At 32.7% G+C, this 21,144-nt stretch overlaps 1 protein-coding gene across 2 annotated transcripts in view; it reads right to left on the bottom strand.

Annotated features, from left to right (window-relative positions):
- Positions 1-21,144, bottom strand: part of STXBP5L (syntaxin binding protein 5L) — a 419,474-nt gene that overhangs the window by 105,830 nt on the left and 292,500 nt on the right. For both annotated transcript variants that reach the window (XM_008708188.2, XM_040621308.1), the window contains exons 14-17: positions 12,222-12,262; positions 8,628-8,845; positions 6,402-6,574; positions 2,259-2,384 (exon numbers count right to left, since the gene is read on the bottom strand). In XM_008708188.2, coding sequence (XP_008706410.2) covers positions 2,259-2,384; positions 6,402-6,574; positions 8,628-8,845; positions 12,222-12,262 — 558 coding nt within the window. The remainder of the gene's footprint in view (positions 1-2,258; positions 2,385-6,401; positions 6,575-8,627; positions 8,846-12,221; positions 12,263-21,144) is intronic.

Below are 21,144 nucleotides of genomic sequence, written 5' to 3'. Positions count from 1 at the left end.
TTTACACCTATATTCATGTTGCACTTTTAGTAATAATGATCTTTTCAAATTTTGGCATCAGATTATGCTGGCCCATAAAGAGATGAATATGACTTTTTCTTTCTCAATTCTCAGAAAGTTTTTGTATAATACTGGTATTACTTATTGCTTAAAATTTTCCTGGGATTTATGTAAGTAGCCACTTAAGCTGGAGTTTTTCAGCAGTTCAAACTGTCTATGAGAAAGGTGTCCAAGTTGTCTTTCTCATACAAGTGTAGGTTCTTCAGAGGTTCTATAGTGACTGTCACCCCCACAGTTATTTTACATGGAAAATGTGCTGACTTATTCTAAACAACCTTCAGCTTCTGAACCTGGTGATATACCTTCCTAGCCTCTTAATTTTGTCATTCCTTGCCTTTATAGGTTAATCTTTTGAGTACAGAACCCTGAAAATGGCTTGAGGTCAGTCATCGGCCATAACTACTTGGGCTATATCTTTGCAAACATATATTCTTGCCATATCAAATAATGGGATTATTGACTGTCCCATACTTCCATCCTCTCCTCCATTCATTAAAGGCCTGTTTCTGCCAGTTTTCCTACTAAACAATTTTCAGTCAACAAGTTCCCCTTATGTATATTCACATAGAACCTCCATGCTGTAAAAACTCCAGAAGCACAAGATTTTTTTTTAGGTAGTCTCCCTTTCAAATGGCTTCAAAGAGCTCTTGGAGCTCATCAGACTTAGCTTAGAGGACTAATGGGAAGTATAGAAGTAGAGCCAAATATATTTTAAAAAATGTATTATTTGATAAAAGATAATTCTAAATTTTGAGGGAAAAGATGAAATATTCAGGAAGTGGTGTTGGCTACAACTCTTAATCATCTGGAAAGAAAGTTTTTAATCCCTATTTCATATCTGATATGTAAATAAATGATAGATAGAAGAAATACTTAAATATGTTAAAAACAAATATATTAAAAGAGAACACAATAAGTGAGGAAAGCTTTTCTAAGTAGGACACAAAATCCAGAGCCATAAAAAATAGAATTACTTTAAATTTTTTTTTTTAATTTATGCATGGAAAAAGCCATCCTAAACAACCTCATAAATAAAAGGGAAAATACTGGCAAGTTCCATCACATAGAAAGCTAATTTCCTACTTTGTAAATAGTTTCTGCAAATCTATAAGAGAAATACTAACAACACTGCAGAAAAATGGACAAAGAATGTAAACAGAAATGTCATAGTACAGGAAAATATGTTGAATTTCACTTAAGATATGAGAAAAGTCTACCTATATACTTCTTAACAAAATGACAGGGATTAAAAGTTTGGTTATACACCATTGTTAAAAGTAATGGAAGATCAGGCATTCTTAAAACATTGTTGGTGGGAGTATAATTTGGCATAACTTCTATGGAGGGCTACAATCTAGAAATAAGGATTAATTAGAATTAGCTTTTAAAGGGAATACAATCCAACTTTCAAAGAATGTCTGATTGGAATACGTTGTTCTAAGCTTTCTATTTCCTCTTAGTTTAGCCTATTAGAGGAAATGTGAGTACCTTTTGGAAGATTATAACATCACTTAAAACCAAAATTATCTTTATAATATTTATTTATAGATAATATAAATAAATATATGATGTTATATAAATTCATATAATGTTCCATAAAAAATTAGCAACAAAACCAGAAAGCAAATCTGGGATACATGAAGATAATATGATCAAAATCCAAGACAAATAATAAATTAGATACCACACAGGAAGTTATCAAACACATATTTAAAGGAACTATATTCAACATGTTCAAAGAGATGAAGGAAAAGAGTGGTAATTTTGGAAGATAACCAGAAACTTTAAAAAGAACCAAATGAAAGGCATAGAACTGAAAAATAAAATAACTGAAACTGAATTCCATGGGTAGATCTACCACAAGAAGAAAGAATTAGTGAACTCTAAAAGACAAGTCAGAAGAAAGTATCGAAATTGAAACACAAAGAGGAAAAGGATAGAAAATAAACAAAAAAGTATGTGTACTAACATCGTAACAACCTCCTAACATTAAAAGTGAGAATATTATCTCAAGTTTGAATTCAAGCAAGAACAAATAATCATAGTTTTTATTTATGTTATTATTTTTCTTATACTATTTCAATCAAGTAAAAATCTAGGTTAAGGGCTTCCTTCCATTTTTAGGACTTACGTATTTTAAAATAAATATCTGAATATATCAAATATATTAATACAAATGAGAATGCTTAACTACTTACATTCCATATGCTGAGCTTACAGCAAGACTAGTAATCTGTTGGGGAGGCTCACCATCCACCCATACCAACTGAATAACAAGCTCTGCTTGATACCCTGGAGGCATCCGCACTGGTCGTGTCTTAACACTAAAAAAAGAGAAAAAGGTAGTTCTATCACATATAGTTTAAATAAGTATGCTCATGCTTATCTTCAGAATTTACATAGAATTTTCCTATAGAAATATACAATACCAGGCACTGAGGGCAGTACACAGGTGGACAGTGTCTTCTAGATTTCTTAAAATATACCAAACCACTCAAGATTGCTTAGTTTTTTCTTTAAGTAGCTTTTCAGTCAAGTCCACAACTTCAAATGGCTTTCATTACTTCCTTTTTTTTTTATTTTTGAGGATAGTATTTTATTTTTATTACGTATTTTCTTACATAATATTTGTTACATATATGTAAGCTATAATGCATGACAATAAAAAGAATGACTATTAATCTACCACCCAACTTAAGAGCTCAACATGTCCAAGCAGGGGCACCTTGGTGGCTCAGTCGGTTAAGCATCCAATTCTTAATTTCAGCTCAGGTCAGGATCTCAGGGTCAAGGGATTGACCCCACATCAGGCTCCCTGCTCAGTAGGGAGCCTGCTCGAGATTCTGTCCCCCTGCCCCTCCCTCCTGCCAATTCTCTCTCTAAAATTAATAAATAAATCTTTTAAAAAAGGAGCTCAATGTGTCTAAAACCTGAATTCCTGCTCATCCCTCTAAATTTGATTGACCTGCAGCCTTATCTATTCCAGTGAATAACAACTTGTATCTTTCCAGTTGTTCAATTAAAAAATCTTAAAATCATATTACTGTCCGTCTCTTGTACCTTACATCTACTCAATAATCAAATGCTGTTTGCGCCACCTTCAAAATATATCCAGAATCTGAGCACCATTTTAAAATTAATTTTTTATATAAATTCAATTCACATATACTGTATTATTAGATTCAGAGGTAGAATTTAGTGATTCATCAGTTGCATACAACACCCAGTGTTCATTACTTCAAGTACTCCTTAATGCCCATCATCCAGTTACCCTATTCCCCCATCCACTTCCTCTCCAGCAACCTTCAGTTTGTTGTCTATAGTTGAGTCCAGTTTTCCTCCCTTTTTGTCTTATTTTTCCTTCCCTTCCCCTATGTTTATCTGTTTTATTTCTTAAATTCTACATATGAGTGAAATCATATGGTGTTTGTCTTTCTTGGACTTATTTTGCTTAGTATAATACCCTCTAGTTCTATCCATGTTGCAAATGGCAAGATTTCATTCTTTTTGATGGCTGAGTAATATTCCATTGTATATACCACATCCTTATCTACTCATCAGTTGATGGATATCTGGGCTCTTTCCATATTTTAAATCTGAATTTCAAATAAACAATAAATAGGGTTTTGTTTTTGTTTTGTTTTTACTGTGTGTCCCATGTAGTATCTAGTATATAATGATACTAAAAAATATTTACTGTTTATCTGAAATTCAAATTTAAATGGGTATCCTGTATTTTTATTTGCTGAATCTGTCAGCCTATAACATCATCTCTAGTTGGGTGCAACAGCCTCTTTACTGGTCTCCTGGCTTCTACCCTTCTCTTCCATCTCAAAATCCATCTTCAACCAAGATGATCAATTTAAAATTTAAGTCTGATCATGTCTCCTTTCTATTCAAAACACTATAATGAGTCCCAATTTAATTCAGAGTAAAAGCCAAGGCCCTTACAATGGCCTATATTAGCTATTACTCATCTGACTTCATCTCCTACTATCCTCCCCATTACTCCCACCTTGCTACTGTTGTCCTAGCTACACTGACATCCTTATATGTGAGGCACTTTATTTTTTTAATTTAATTTATTTAAATCAAATTAATTAACATATAGTATATTTAGTTTCAGAGGTAGAATTCTGTGATTCATCAGTTGTAAATAACATCCAGGGCTCATTACATCATGTGCCCTCCTTAATGACCATTACCCAATTACCCCATACCTCCACCTCCCTCCCCTCCAGCAATCCTCAGTTCGTTTCCTATGGTTAAGAGTCTCTTACGGTTTGTCTCCTCTGATTTTGTCTTATTTTATTTTTCCTCCTTTCTTCTATGCTCTTCTGTTTTGTTTCTTAACTTCCACATATGAGTGAAATCATATAATTGTCTTTCTCTGATTGACTTATTTCACTTAGCATAAGACCCTCTAGGTCCATCCACATTGTTGCAAATGGCAAGATTTCATTTTTTTGATGGCTGAGTAATATTCCATTACACACACACACACACACACCATATCTTCTTTATCCATTTGTCTGTCAGTGGATATCTGGGCTGTTTCCATAGTTTGATTATTGTGGATATTGCTGCTATAAATGTTGGGGTGCAGGTGCCCCTTGGATCACTACATTTGTAGTGATACATTTGTATCTTTGGGGTAAAAACCTAGTAGTGCAATGCTGTGTTGTAGCATAGCTCTATTTTCAACTTTTTGAGGAACCTCCATACTGTTTTTTACAGTGGCTGTACCAGCTTGCATTCCCTCCAACAGAGTAGGAGGGTTCCCCTTTCTCTGAATCCTCACCAACATTTGTTGTTTCCTGACTTGTTAATTTTAGCCATTCTGACTGGTGTGAGGTGGTATCTCATTGTGGTTTTGATTTCTATTTCCTTGATGCTGAGTGATGTGGATTTTTTCATGTGTCTGTTGGTCTTTTGTATATCTTCTTTGGAGAAATGTCTGTTTATGTCTTCTGCCCATTTCTTGACTGGATTATTTGTTCTTTGGGTGTTGAGTTTGATAAGTTCTTTATAGATTTGGGGTACTAATGCTTTATCTGATAAAACATTTGCAAATATATTCTCCCATTCTGTTGGTTGTCTTTTGGTTTTGTCAACTGTTTCCTTTGCCATGCAAAAGCTTTTTATCTTGATGAAGTCCCAGTAGTTCATTTTTGCCTTTGTTTCCCTTGTCTTCGGAGACGTGTCTAGCAAGAAGTTGCTATGGCCGAGGTCGAAGAACTTGCTGCCTGTGTTCTCCTCTAAGATTTTGGTGGATTTCTGTCTCATATTTAGGTCTTTCATCCATTTTGAGTATAATTTTGAGTATGGTGTAAGAGCATGATCCAGTTTCATTCTTCTGCATGTGACTGTCCAATTTTCCATTTGTTGAAGAGACTGTCTTTTCCATTGGACATTCTTTCCTGCTTTGCCAAAGATTAGGTGACCATCAAGTTGACGGTCCATTTCCAGGTTCCCTATTCTGTTCCTTTGATCTATGTGTCTGTTTTTGTGCCTGTACCATACTGTCTTGATGATTATAGCTTTGTAATAGAGCTTGAAGTCTGGCATTGTGATGCCACCATGTTTGGCTTTCCTTTTCAAAAATCCTTTGGCTATTCGGGGTCTTTTCTGGTTCCATACAAATTTTAGGATTATTTGTTCCAGCTCTGTGAAAAATGTTAATGGTATTTTGATAGGGATTTCATTGAATATGGATTGCTCTGGGAAGCACAGACACTTAACAATATTTGTTCTTTCGGTCCATGAGCATGGAATATTATATGTGAGGCACTTTAAAGCATTTGCTCTAGCTGTTACCTCTGCCTGGAATGCTCTTCTACCAGATACATTTCAGCTAACTCCCTCATCAACTTTTTGTTTAAATCTCACCTTCTTCATAGCATTAGTTAAAAAGAAGAAAGAAATATTACTTCTTCAATAATCATGAGAGAAATCCTTTTTTTCTAACATATTCTTGTAGTAGATAGTAACGGTGGTTTTCTTTTTGATTCCAAGAGAATTGAAGAAATTGCCTAAACATACTTTTACAATTGGGAGATACCAAGCAAGTGTCCAAGTTTCTGACCTGCCATACACGTTTCCATTCTATTAAAGCCATGTTTTTAGGATCCTTCTGGGAAGTAAATCCATGAATTTGTAATGAAGGATAAAAATACTGTGCTGTCTTCATGGATATTCAAAGAAAGACCACAGTACCCCTTGGTAGAGTGTAGGTCAATTGACAACAATTTAATAAAAAAGAATAATTTTATTTGGCACAGTTTCAAAGTATTATATGATTAATATGTAAAACTGTTTCAGAATTTGGTAGGAACTCTTACTTGAGGCATGGGATACTGTCCTTTGTTCCTCCTTCACTAGCCACAGTGTTAGTACTTCCGGAAAGACTCCTTGAAGAAGGAAGCTGGGACGAGAGATCTGGAAACGGAGGACTTGTTTCTGGTTCTGGGGTAATAACATCTTCAATATCATACTGAAGTCGTACCTCTAATGACTTTAAAAAAAATCAAGTTTTAATTTTATCTAAGTCATAATAATAAGTAATCACATTAAAGTTTCTGATAACTTTTTGGTAATTACTACTTTTTCATATTAACAAGTTCAGTTTTAATTTATAGTAAAGTTGAAGTATCCCAAATTGATTTAAATAGTGAAATACGTGGAACATTCACTGGCATTGACAAAAAATGTAAAATATTTCTTAATTCCTCAGATTTATAAGAAAAATACCTACTAGTTGAGATAAAGTTTTTATATACTAAGTACTCCTTTTAAGGTATAAATTACAACTCCATATATAATGAAATGAGAAATTGGTCATGGTTATTCCAGTGAAAGAAAATAAACTGGATGTGTTTACACACACATACATAACACACAAAGTATTATTTGTACAAGGCTTTTAGTTTGAAAAAAAATTCTATTTTGACTTTAAATTTAGTAAAGGTTTTCCAAAATAAATTATAATTTTTGTTTCATTAGCTTAGTTCAATTTCATTAACTTGGTTAGAATTTCTTAATTGAAAAACATATGATAAACTGTATTGAAATAAAAAGATGATCCAAAATCTTTTTTAATCTAAAAATGTTTACAAATTAAGTACTTGATGACTGCATTCAATGCTTTAATTAAAATTGATTTTATAGCAAATATTTGCTTTACAATGTAAAAATCAGCATTTAAAAAAATTGATTAACATATAGTGTATTATTAGTTTCAGAGGTAAAGTTCAGTGATTCATCAGTCTTATATAACACCCAGAGTTCATTACATCATGTGCCCTCCTTAATGTCCATCACCTATTTTCCCTATCCCCTCACCCCATCCCCTCCTTGAGCAACCCTCTTTGTTTCCTATGATTAAGAGTCTCTTATGGTTTGTCTCCCTCTCTGATTTCATCTTGTTTTATTTTCCCCTCCCTTCCCCTATGCTCTTCTGTTTGGTTTCTTAAATTCCACATATGAGTGAAACCATATGATTTTAAAAAATCAGCATTTTTGAGGCTGAAAACAAACGTCATTATGGGTTGGTAATATAGCAATATTATCAAAATGACTGTCATGATTATCTTAAAAAACAAAAAAAACTCTGGTGACTGTAACAATCACCAGTTATTGAGTGCTAACTATACCTAGATACTATGTTAATGATTTGTTATAATCCTCATAAGAACCCTATGAAATTGGCATTATCATTTGTAATTTATTATTTCCATTTTTCCATTTTATTTACACAGAAAATTATATGAGTGTATGAGACTTGATCTTACCCAGACTACACTACTGACTACTAGAGCCTTGTGACTTGCTCAGAGTCATGTAGCTATTCACTGGCAAAGCTGGAATTAAAATATAGGCTTATCCGACTCTAAAGGCTGGGTGGGATTTTAACTCATATACTTTAACAGGGCAGTACTTAAATTTATTGTTGAGGTCAAAACAGTTATAGACAGGCCGTTAGGAGATAATCTTTATTTTCTGATAAAATGGTAAAATAGACTCAGTAGGGAAGGCCAAATATCTATAGATGCCTTAATTTAGGTTTAATTTATCCTATGAGAGCATAATTAAATAATTAAATTAGTTGATTAGTTTAAAATTTAGCTAAGGTAGCCCATAATTATTTCCATCCTATAAAAATGTTGCTATCTAGAAAATTATTAAAAATAATCTTATTGTAGTTGAGAAATGATCACTTGTGGCAATTGACAAGAAAAGACAAAAAATTTTAATAGATACAAGGACTTCATTAATTTAACATTTATACATAAAGGAATAAATGACTGTATAAATTCTATATACACATAATCCATTCTATTCAATAAATACAAATTTTTGGTAGAGAAATGTTTTTTCATTTTAAGCCAAACTATTTTTAAATATGTCATATTAGGTAACAAGAACAATTCAAAATCCTATGAATTGGATTACTGGCCAAATACAGTAGTCTTAAAGGCTTAAAACCATACCAAACACTAGCCAAAATCTATGATCATTCCTTTCTTTTAATAAATCTAGCTGTAAACATTAATTTTTAAATAACTTACCACTATTTCTGTTGTTATTTCATGTCTGCTGAATTTATAAATTATGACATATGCAGAGACTCCTGATACACAGAATATTCTGCTCTCCGGACACCAATTAATCATCTGAATGGCATATGGATCTTCCTCTACAATTTCACATGTTGGTTTTCCTTCTCCTATCTTCTGTTTTTCAAACACTTTTGAAGTTTTTAGCTTATACAGCATCTGCAGAGTGACTATAAGATATTGAAGCACAGTTATCTTCTAATTTGAACTTAATTCTTAGATATTGTTGAAGCTTTTTCAATATATTTGTTAAAAGCATTAAAATAAAATCCAAGTAGACAAAATAAATTACATTTTAACTAGTAAGCATTCAGTGTCATGCACTCTTATCATTACAGTTTAGCTGGATGGAGATTCCAGAGAAAAATAAATATTTATTGCACATGTACTATATACCAAAGAATTTGTAGGTCCTTTGTATGCATTGTCTCATTTGATCCTTAGAAAAGTCCCATAAAGTCAGTATTTTTATCCTCATTTATAGATGAAAACGCTGCGGCTCAGAAAGGTTACAGTGGAAATACTGAACCTAATTCTCTCTATAATTTCCCGCTTTGATTTCTACATGAGAGACTGAAGCTATTCTTAGAGAGTTTACTCTTCTCAACAAATTTCTAGACAATCCTTAAGATGAGAAACATTTGTAATTTACTAGCTAGTAATATTGAGAGTCCAATAATCTGTAATTATTTTAGAAAGAATATTTTCCAAGTGGCTTTGTATTAGAATAGGATCAGTTATAATTTTTAAATTATAAAATTTAAATTATAAAATTTAGTAGTGAACCGTTTTCAGGAATATTTATTTGGGGAGATATTTTTTCCATTGTAGACCCTGATGATAACTCTCCTATAAAAAAGTTCTGATTCTACAAAAGACCCTTAAGAAATTTTCTAAAAATCTGGGAATTGCTGTCAAAAATGCATAATCTAAAACTAATCATGAGAAACATCAGTCAAACCCAAATTGAAGATTCTACAAAAATAACTGGCCTAGGTCCTCAAAAATATCAATTTCATGAAATAAAGACTCATAAACAATTCCAAATTGAGGAAAACTCAAAAGATGATAAATGCAATAAATAATCCTCAATTTTCTTTTATTACAAAAGATATTATTGGGACAATTGGTGAAAACTGAGTAAGACCTGCAGTTTAGGTAATAGTATTGCATCCATATTAATCTCCTGATTTTGATAGCTATAATTTGACTATGTAAAAGAATGTCTTGTTTGTAGGAAATACATAGTGAAGTATTTTAGGGCCATGTAGTGTAAGAAGAGCATCACTGCAACTCACAAATGTTTACAAAAGCTACACATATATGTGAACATATGGAGAAGAGGGAGAGGGAGGAAGGTGGAAGAACAAATGTAGTATACACTGACATTTGGGGAACCTGGCTAAAAGCTATAGAATACTTCATGGTATTTTTTTGCAATTATTCTCTAAGTCTAAAATTATGTCAAACCGAAACATTTTGAAAATGGGTAAGGCATTAATAACTAGGTGCTATAACCTGCCTTCTAGGTCAGATGGGGTATCAATACCATGATTATTTTATGTGACAATAACAATGGTAGAAGGATATTGCAGACATAATTAAGGCCCCTAATTAGTTGACTTTGAGTTGATCAACAGAGGTTATCCTTAATTGGGCTGACATAATCATAATTAAAAGAAGGACTGGTGCCCTCCCTGAGGTTACAGTGACACTTCCTTGCCAGCCTTGAAGAAACAAGTTGCCATGAGTTATAAACCTCCAAGAAAATGAATTCTGCCAACTACCTGAGATTGAATGAGGACACTAAATCTCAGATGAAACTGAAGCCCTAGCCAACACCTTGAGACTGCAGTCTCAGGAAACCCTAACCAAAGAACCCAGCTAAACTGTACTCAGATTACTGACACACAGAAACTGTGAGATAATATGTAAGTACTGTTTTAAGCTGCTCAATCGTGGTAATTTATTACTCAGCAAAGAAAACAGATACAAATAATAACAAACTCAACTATTCAAATCCAGTATAACCTAACTTCTGTTCCTCAAAATTGGCAGACTAAGTGATATTTCTTCAAAGATATCCACTAAGTTGGAAATGCATCCTTATAATTGATTACAGTAAAAATATTAAATATGCTGCAAACCTTTGCAATGTATGTTCTAATGTGATAAAATATTTAAAAATCAACTTCTTAAAATATTATGCATGCTTAAGGGTGCCATGTACTCTAATCATTAGGATGTTTAGGTGTCCTCTCACATTTTAGAAGCTAAGGAGTAACTTTGAGGTGGTGGGAAAGGAACAAAAATGTCACTATAAAGTTGTGTTCTTGGAACAAAGTCTGATTTACAAAAAGTTCATCCAAAGAAAATCTTTTGTCCTTTGGAATTTCTCCCTGAGCCATTGCTCTCTATTGTGGGAGTTCAAAAAGGCGCCTCAAAATTCATGGTTTTACATACTTACTTATTTGCTCTTGCTGATGGTTTGGTCCACTGCTGAAAGAGTTTAGCTTGCAGGCTAAGAGTATCACCAATATTCAACCTTCTTCCCTTTGCTTTTGTGTTTATCATGGTCTTCCTCAGAAGCTGTTTACCTTTACTACTTTATCACTTTTACACTGCTTCTATATTACTGTCCATTCTTGACTGTTTTTCCTACCTGCTAAACACTTGGATTTTGTGGTATGATTACAAAATTCAAACCTCCAGCACTCTCTTGTATTCCTCATTTCCAAAAGTGTTACCTTTATCTTGCTGGTTACCCATACTCAGAAACTGAATCATCGCTAACTTATTCTTCTCCTCCTATTCCTGACTACTAAATCTTAACTATCTTCCAAAACTCACATTAAATATTACCCCATCAAAATACCCTTTCTGGATCTACCTGGTTCAAACAAATCTCAAATTTCTGGTAACAAACAGAATTTGAGTTGTGTTACATTTATATTTCTTATCATACTGTTTGCCTTCTATTCATATATGTACATTTCTTTATCTGATTTAGTAAGTGTAAGTTTTATGAAGGGTATATATGGATATAATCAAGTCAAATATCTTTGCATGTCCTTCAACACTGAGAGCACTACCTTATTCCTTAAAATATAATTTTCAAACATCTTAAAAGACATTTTACATTTATCAAATCATTTCTTTTGATTCACACAAGACTTGGTAGACAAGTAGAAAAGTGGACTAGTGAAATAAAAGAACTTTTCCAGGACAAGAGCTGGAGGTAAAGGAAATTCCTTCAGCAGAGTTAATCTGACGAAGTTTTGTACTTTTTTCAACATACCTTATCTTTTGTAAATATAATGGATTACTGATAGTGAATTCAGTCCTGTTTATATTACAAAGGAAAAGTATGGTAGAGATAGTACTTTAAACTGATCTAACATAGGAAATGGATTTTTATAACATAGCCATTTATGCATGCTAAAATGTATCTGAAAAATTAATTGTCCAAACTAAAAAGTGGTGAATGGCTCTGAGTAAATATTAACCAAGTGTTTTCTGTTATAGAACAAGAGACTTAAAACTTACTTGCAGAAGCATCCCAAAATTTTATTGATCCGTCTGCATGACTAGATAAAAAATACATTAGCATTAATTACAGTAAATTAAAAAAAACCATAATCATCCTAAATGTATAAAAACTTGAGTTATTGCTAAAATTTGATTCAAAACCCCATTCCAATGAGAACTAATATACGCTAAACCATTTCCAACCTCATAGCAGTGGTTTACTTTTTAAACAATGCACTAAAATCTAGATTTTAAAAAAGAACAATAGATTTTACTGTAGGAAGATTTTATGTGTAATAGACAACAATGAAAACTGGCTTGAATGAGCAGTATATTTTTATATAAAATTATTTACTCTCAATAAAAAATACCTGACTTAATTTTGATTATATTAAAGTAACTTTGAAGTGAATATTACAGTGAAATTAAAGTTAAGCTTCAAAATATAAAAAGCAAATCCTTAAACCTATCTAGAGTTGTATCAGTATTTGTTCATAACATAATGGCAATTCTATAATAACTCATCTAGAAATAAAAAGGATAGAATAATTCCAACATTTTATGGGGTCAGCTTTATCCTGACACCCAAACCAAAAAGGAAATTACAAAACCTTATTCTTCAAGCACAGGTATAAAAATTATCAACAAAATATTAGCAAATCAAATCAAAAACATAGAATAATACATCATGACTAAGTTGCAGTTCATCCTGGGAAGGCAAGAGTAGTTAAACATTTAAAAAAAAAATCAGTCACCATATTGTTATTCATCATATTGACAGATTAAAGAAGAAAAGCCATATGATCATCTCAATAAAAACAAAAACATTTGTTTCTACCTTTTGGCTGTTGTGAATAATGCTTCTGTGAACATTCATGTACAAGTTTTGTATATACCTAAAAGTGGAAGTGCTTGGTTATATGATAATCATTTAGCTTTCTGAGAAACTGCCAAACCATTTTCTGTATCAGCTGAACCATTTTACATTCCCACTAGCAATGTATGTAGTTCTAATTAATCTATATCCTTGTCAACACTTATTTTCCTCTTTAAAAAAATTTTAGCCATTTATTCCCACTAGTAATGTATGTAGTTCTAATTAATCTACATCTTTGTCAACACTTGTTATTTTCCTCTTTAAAAAAAATTTAGCGGGTATGAAGTAGTACACATACTTGTGGCTTTGATTTTCACTTCCCCAATGACTAATGATGTTAAGCATATTTTCATGTGCTTGTTACCCATTTTGTAGACTTTTTTGAAAAAGTCTACACAAGTCCTTTGCTCACTTAAAAAAATGTTTGTCTTTTTATTGCTGAGCTCTAAGAATTATTTATATATTCTGAATACTAAACCCTATTGGGTATGATTTGAAAATTTTCTCCAACTCAGTGTCGTCTTTTCACCTGATGATGAAGACCATTTTATCTATTTTTTTCTTTTGTTATTTATGCTTTTGGTGTAATATCTAAGAAACCTTTGCCATAATCAAGGTCACGAAAGATTACTCCTTTGTTTTCTCTTTGAATTTTACAGCTTTAGCTGTTAATTCAAGTCTTTCATCATATTTCAGTTCATTTTTACATATGGTATGAAGTAGGAGTCTAACTTTTTTGTTTCAAGTTTTTACTTAAATTCTAGTTAACATAGAGTGTAATTAGTTTTAGAAGTAGATTTTAGTGATTCATCACTTACATATAAAACCCAATGCCCTCCTTTACACCTGTCACCCATCAAGCCCATCCCCCCACCTTTCCTCCATCAACTCAGTTTGTTCGCTATAGTTAGGAGTCTCTGATGGTTTGCCTCCCTCTCATTTTCTCCCCTTCCCCTATGTTCATCTGTTTTGTTTCTTAAATTCCACATATGAGTGAAATCATATGGTATTTGTCTTTTTCTGATTTATTTCACTTAGCATAATACACTCTTGCTCTATCCACATCGATGCAAATGGCAAGATTTCATTCTTTTTATGGCTGAGTAATATTCCATTATATCCAGTCATTAGTCAATGGACATTTGGGCTCTTTGCATAATTTGGCTATTGTTGATAATGCTGGTATAAACATTGGGGTGCATGTATCCCTATGAATCAGTATTTTTGTATCCTTTGGGTAAATAGGGCAATTGCTGTATCTTAGGATAGTTCTATTTTTAACTTTTTGAGGAACCTCCATACTGTTTTCCACAGTGGCTGCACTGGTTTTCATTCCCACCAACAGTGTAAGAGCAATCCCCTATTGCTGCATCCTCACCAACATCTAATGTTTCCTGTGTTAATTTTAGCCATCTGAATGGTGTGAGGTGATACCTCATTGTGGTTTTGATTTGTATTTCCCTGATGAGGAGTGGTGCTGAGCATATTTTCATTTGTCTGTTAGCCATCTGGATGTCTTCTTTGGAAAAATGTCTATTCATGTCTTCTGTCTCTTTCTTAACTGGATCATTTGGTTTTTTTGGGTGTTGAGTGTGACAAGTTCTTTACAGATTTTGGAGAGGGTCTAGCTTTATTCTTTTGTATGTGGATATCCAGTTCTCCTAGCAACATTTGTTGATGAGATTAGCCTTTCTCCCATTAAATGATCTTGGCAGCCTTATAAAAAATCAGTCATAGATATATGATTTTATTTCTGGAATCCCAATTCTGTTTCATTAAATTATATCTCTAATCTTATGACATTACCACACAGTCTTGATCACTGTAGCTATGGAGGAAATTTTACAATTGGGAAGTGTGAGTCTTTCAACTTTGTTTTTTTTTTTTCAAGATCATTTTGACTATTTCAGGTCACTTGCAATTTCATCAATTTTAAGATAACCTTTTTCATTTCTGCAAAAAAGCCATTGGGGTTTCAATAAGGATTGTAGTGAATCTCTACATCACTTGGGATATTGCCATCTTAACAATATTAAGTGTTACATTCATAAACATGGGATAGAATTCCATTTATTTTTGTGTTTTTAAATTTCTTTCAGCAATGTTTTATATTTTCTAGTGTATAAACTCTTTCATCGGCTTGGGTAAATTTTTTTCTAAGTATTTTATTTTACTTTTTGATGCTGTTACAAATGGAATTGTTTTCTTAATTTCCTTTGTGAATTGTTCATTGTTAGTATATAAAAACACACTAATACATATATAAGATTATGACATTTGCAAATAGAGCTAACATTCTTTCTTTTCACAGTAGATGCTTTTTATTGTTCTTGCCTCACTCTTCTGGATAGAATTTCCAGTACAATACGAAATAAAAGTAACAAAGCTGGGATTATTGTCTTGTTCCTCATCTCAGAGGAAAAGCTTTCAGTTTTTCACCATTAAATATGATACTATCTGTGGATTTTGCAAAAATGCCCTTTACCAGGTTAAGGAAGTTCCATTTCAGGTTAAGGAAGTTCCTCAGTTATCTGAATGTTGCTGTTGTTTTGGTTTTAAATCATGAAAGGGGGATCTGTCCAATGCTTTTTCTGCAAGAGATGACCATGTTTTTCCTCCTTTCATTCTATTGATGTGGGTATTATGTTGATTTATGTATGCTGAAACACTCTTGTGTTCCTAGGATAAATCTCACTTGATCATGTTTTGTAGTTCTCATAATAATACACTACTGGATTCCATTTGCTAGTATTTCATTGAGTACACTTGCATCTATATTCATAAGGAATAGTTTTGCATAGTTTTCTTGTGATGTCTTTGTTTGGCTTTGGTGTTAGGGTAATGCTGGCCCCAGAGAATGAGTAAAAACGTGTTCCCCTCTATTGTTTGGAAATGTTTGAGAAGCATTTGGTGTTACCTCCTTAAATGATTGGTAAAATTCATCATAAAGCCATCTGACCCTGGGCTTTTCTTTGATGGGAGGTTTGATTACTGATTCAGTCTCTTATTATTAAGTTGTTCAGATTATCTATTTCCTCTTGAGTCAGTTTTGGTAATTTGTTTCTCAGAATTTATCCATTTTATCTAGGTTATTTACTTTGTTGGCATACAATTAGTTTAATATTCTTTTATAACCCTTTTTTACTTAAGTAAGGTTGATAGTATCATACTTTAAATTCTGATTTTAATAATTTGAGTGTTATTTTATTCTGAGTCACCATAGTCAATTCTGTCCATATTTTCAAAGAGCCAACTTTTGGTTTTGTTGAGTTCCTTTATTGCCTTTCTGACCTCTGTTTTGTTTATCTATGCTTGAATTTTTGTTATTCCTTACATCTGCTAGCTTTAGTTGTTTTTTTCCCCCCAGCTCTTTGGATGTAAAGATAGGTTATTGATTGGAGAACGTTTTCCTTCCTTTAATGCAAGCAGTATAGCTATAAATTTCCCCCTGGGTACTGGTTTTGCTAAATGGCACTACTTTTTCTTTTAATTCATCTCAAAATGTTTTCCAGTTTCCCTTGGGATCTCTACTTTGGTCTTTTGTTTAAGACCACGTTGCTTAATTTCCACATATTCGTGATTGTTCCCATTTTCTTTCAGTTGTTACCTATGAGTTTCATTATATTTTGGTTGGAGAAGAAACTATTGTTTCAGTCTTCCTACCTTTACTCAGACATGTTTTGTGGCCTAACAACTGCTCTGTCCTGGAGAATGTTATATGCACCTTTAAAAAATATGTGTGTTCTGTGTTTCTGTTATTGTTGTGTTGAGTGCTCTATATATTGTCTCTTAGGTTAATTTATAATGCTGTTCAAGTCCTCTGTTTCCTTAGTGATATTCTATCTAGTTTTTCCATCAATTACTGAGACTATTATTGTAAAACTATTTCCTACTTTAATTCTGTCCATTTTTGCTTCATATATCTTGGAGTTCTGTTATTGTATGTATATGTTTATAATATACCCATGTAATACACATTTGATCCTTTTATCAATATATAATCTCTTCCTCATCTCTTGTAATGATTTTAGACTTAAAATCTGTTTTGTCTAAAATTAGTATATCCACAAAAAAATAATTAAATTATTATAGACATTTTCTGCCTTTCTTTAATTTATTGTTTTCGTGGAACATCTTTTTTTCCATCTTTTCATTTTCAACATATTTTTGTCTTTGTAATTAAAGTGTGTCTCCCGTAGAAAGCATACAGTTAGATCATGTATTTTTACCCATTCTGCCAATCTCTGCCTTATAATTGGAGAGTGTAATTCATTTAATTTAATGTAAGTATTGAAAAGGAAGGACTTCTGCCATCTTGCTATATATTTTCCATATGTCAAATCTTTTTTATTGTTCAGTTCCAAGACTGCCTTCTTTTATGCTTAATTGATTAAAAAAGTACCATTTTGCTTCCTTTCTTGTTTCTTATTTAATTTTCTGTATATATTTTACTTATACATAACAATAGCAACAATAATAAACCATCTCCTTGTCTTAGCAAGTTGATTCTGTGTTAGGAAACTGCTGCAATGCAAACCAGGTTATTTTTCAAATCTGCATTAGCCTTCACTTCCTGTTCGGATGGTGCCTAAAGTTCCTTCTAGAGGAGAAATCTTAGAATCTTCTCAGGAATTCTCTTAGCATGTGTCCAGCTGTAGGCATGCATGTGGACATCTAGATTTTGCAGTATAAGTGGGAGCTTTACAAAACCTTTGTTCCCTCATGTATTTTCTTATACAGCCTATTCTTTACAAGAGTACAAACTTTCTATTGTTTGTCCCTGCCCTTATCGCCTGCCCCACTTGAGCTGCAACTTGTACATCTGCCTTTAATTACTCAGACAAATGCCTTCCAGGATGCCACTTTAGCCCTGGGAAAGCTCTGAGGCAGAGAAAACAAAGGTAAGTCCTTGAGCTAATCCTTCAGGGAGGCACCAAACAGGTAAAAATGAAGGGCAAGTACAACTACAATTCTTGGAGAATAAGGTCTGTATTTATTACTCTTTCTGGCACCAGGAAACTATGTAAGAGGAATACAGGCTGCTAACTTCATTGCCACCACTGAGGTGGGGAGTGGGTAAGGTAAAATACCATATGTTCTCTTACCAAAATTCAGCAGCATTTAAAAAAAATGAGATATAGTTGACATTTAACATTATATTAGTTTCAGGTGTACCACATAATTAGGTATTTGTACATTTTGTAAAATAATCACCAGAAGTCTAGTTGACATCCATCACCGTACATGGTTACAAATATTTTTTTCTTGTGATGAGAACTTTGAAGATCTACTCTTTTAGCAACTTTCAAATATACAATACAGTGTTATAAATTATTCTCACTATGCTATATATTACATCCCCATGACTTATTTATTTTATAGCAACTCCTTTTTTCATTAAGCATTCTCCTTGTTGTTATAAATTTTCTGTTAGATTCTAGACTTCTGAAAAAAAATTGTTTTTGCCAGCTTAATAATCATTTAGTGGAGAAACCTGTCCTACTCTGACATTTTCAGTAATGTAACTTCCTGATATTTTGAAGTAATTTTTTTACTTAACAGCACAAATCATGAAATTATACTACAATGAAATATCAAAAAGAATACATCTGTATAATCACTCAGATTAAAAAATAGAAGAGCATCAACCGAAACACTTTCATTCTCTTTTCCAGTCACTATTCCTACATCTTCTCCAATAGTAGCCACTACTGTCTTTTAACACTCTATATCAGTTTTACTAGTTTTTGAAATGTCTGTAAGTGGAACCAATTATTTTGAGTCTAGTTTCTTTTGGTCAATAATATGTATTACTGTAATACATGTCATAATGTCAAATTGATTTGTGTATTGTGTGAAGAAATAGATTAAAAAATTACTGCTGTATAGAATTGCACTGTATGAATACACCACAGCATATTTACCCATTCTAGTGTTGTTAAACATTTAAGTTGTTTCTATTTTGGCACTATTACAAATTATGTGCCTCTGAAAATCCTTCATATCTCTATTTTGGAGCACTTACGTACTTTATTAGCTATATAGGAGTGGAATTAGTGGTTTAGAGTTAGTAGATGCTGCCAAATAATTTTCCAAAGAGGCTAACTATTCCACAAAAGAGTTCTAGCTGTTCACAACATCAGAAAAAGGTATGAGCAGTCTTTTAAAAATTTTATCCATTCCGATGGGTATGTAAAATGTTATCTCATTGTGGTTTGAATTTACATTATTCTGATGAGTGATGAACACCTTTTCACATGCTTATGACTATTTGGTTACTTCTTTTGTTAGGTCTGTTGGCCATTTTTTTGTCTATTGAGTTGACTGTCTCTTTTTCATATATTTGTCATAATTATTTATATATCTGATATAAGCACTTCACTGTTTATATATGATATAAAAATCTTTTCCTTGTGACTTGTATTTTCCGTGTCTTAATGGTGTCTTTTGAGGAAGAAAAGTTCTTAATTTTAATGTAATCTTTTTATAATTCTTTCCCCTTTCTGGTTAGTGCTAATTATATTTTATGAAATCTTCCCAAATATCAAGAAAATTTTTTTCCTCTATAATCCTCCTGAAGCTTTATTGTTTTCTTGTAGCATTTAAATCTATCGTATACCTGAAATAAAGTTTTAGTATGATGTGTTGTAAAAATAGATTCCATATGAATATCCTATTAACCAGAATAATTTATTTAAAAGATTCTTTCCTCACTGATTTGGAGAGTCATATTCATAAAGAATCAATTCTCTCTATATATGACAGATGTTTCTGTACTCTTTCTTTTATTCAGTTTTGTCTGGCAGTCTATATTTCTGCCATCAACACACAATCTTAGTCATTATAATTTTATAATAACTCTGAGTATCTAGTAATATAATTTTTTAAAATTCCAATTAGTTAACATACAGTGTAATATTAGTTTCAGGTGTACAATATAGTGATTCAACACTTCCATACATCACCAGGTGCTGATCACAAGTGCACTCCTTAATCTCCATCACCTATTTAAACCATCCCCCCCCCTTTCTGGTTACCATCAGTTTGTTCTCTATAGTTAAGAGTCTATTTCTTTATTTTTTTTTAAGATTTTATTTATTTGACAGAGTGAGAGAGAGCATGAGGGGGGGAGGGTCAGAGGGAGAAGCAGACTCCCTGCTGAGTGGGGAGCCTGATGCGGGGCTTGATCCTGGGACTCTGGGATCATGACCTGAGCTGAAGGCAGATGCTTAACTGACTGAGCCACCCAGGTGCCCTTAAGAGTCTATTTGTTGGTTTGCCCCTCTCTGTCTTTTCCCTTTGCTTGTTTTGTTTCTTACATTGCACATATAAGCGAAATCATATGGTATTTGCTTTTCTCTGATTTATTTCACTTAGCATAATACTCTCTGGCTCTACCCATGTCATTGCACATGGCAAGATTTCATTCTTTTCTTATGGCTGACAAATATTCCATAGTGTGTGTGTGTGTGTGTGTGTGTGTGTGTGTGTGTGTGTGTGTGTGTATACATACATACATATATACCACATCTTTTTTATACATTCATCAGTTGATGGACACTTGGGCTGTTTCCATCATTTGGCTATTGTTGATAATAAACATCAATTAATTGCTGCTATAAACATCAATTAATTCACTTTGGATTAGTATTTTTCTATTTGGATAACTACCTCGAACTGTAATTGCTACACTGTGAGGTAGTTCTATTTTTAACTTTTTGAGAAACCTCCATACTGTTTTTCACAGTGGCTACACCAGTTTGCATTCCCATCAACAGTGCAACAGGGTTCCCCTTCCTCCACATCCTCACCAAGACCCGTTGTTTCTTGTGTTGTTGATTTTAGCCATTCTGACAGGTGTAAGGTAATATCTCATTGTAGTTCTGATTTGCATTTCCCTGATGATGAGTGATGTTGAACATGTTTTCATAAGTCTGTTGGCCATCTGTATGTCTTTTTTCAAAAAATGACTATTCATGTCTTCTGCCCAGTTTTCACTAGATTATTCATTTTTTGGGTGTTGAGTTGTATAAGTTCTTTATATATTTGGATACTAGCCCTTTA

This window comes from Ursus maritimus, unplaced genomic scaffold (genome assembly GCF_017311325.1).
Source record: "Ursus maritimus isolate PB19 unplaced genomic scaffold, ASM1731132v1 scaffold_4, whole genome shotgun sequence".
Classification (NCBI taxonomy): Eukaryota; Metazoa; Chordata; class Mammalia; order Carnivora; family Ursidae; genus Ursus; species Ursus maritimus.
The sequence above is the reverse complement of the archived record's forward strand: the minus strand, read 5'-3'. Positions and strand labels throughout refer to the sequence as shown.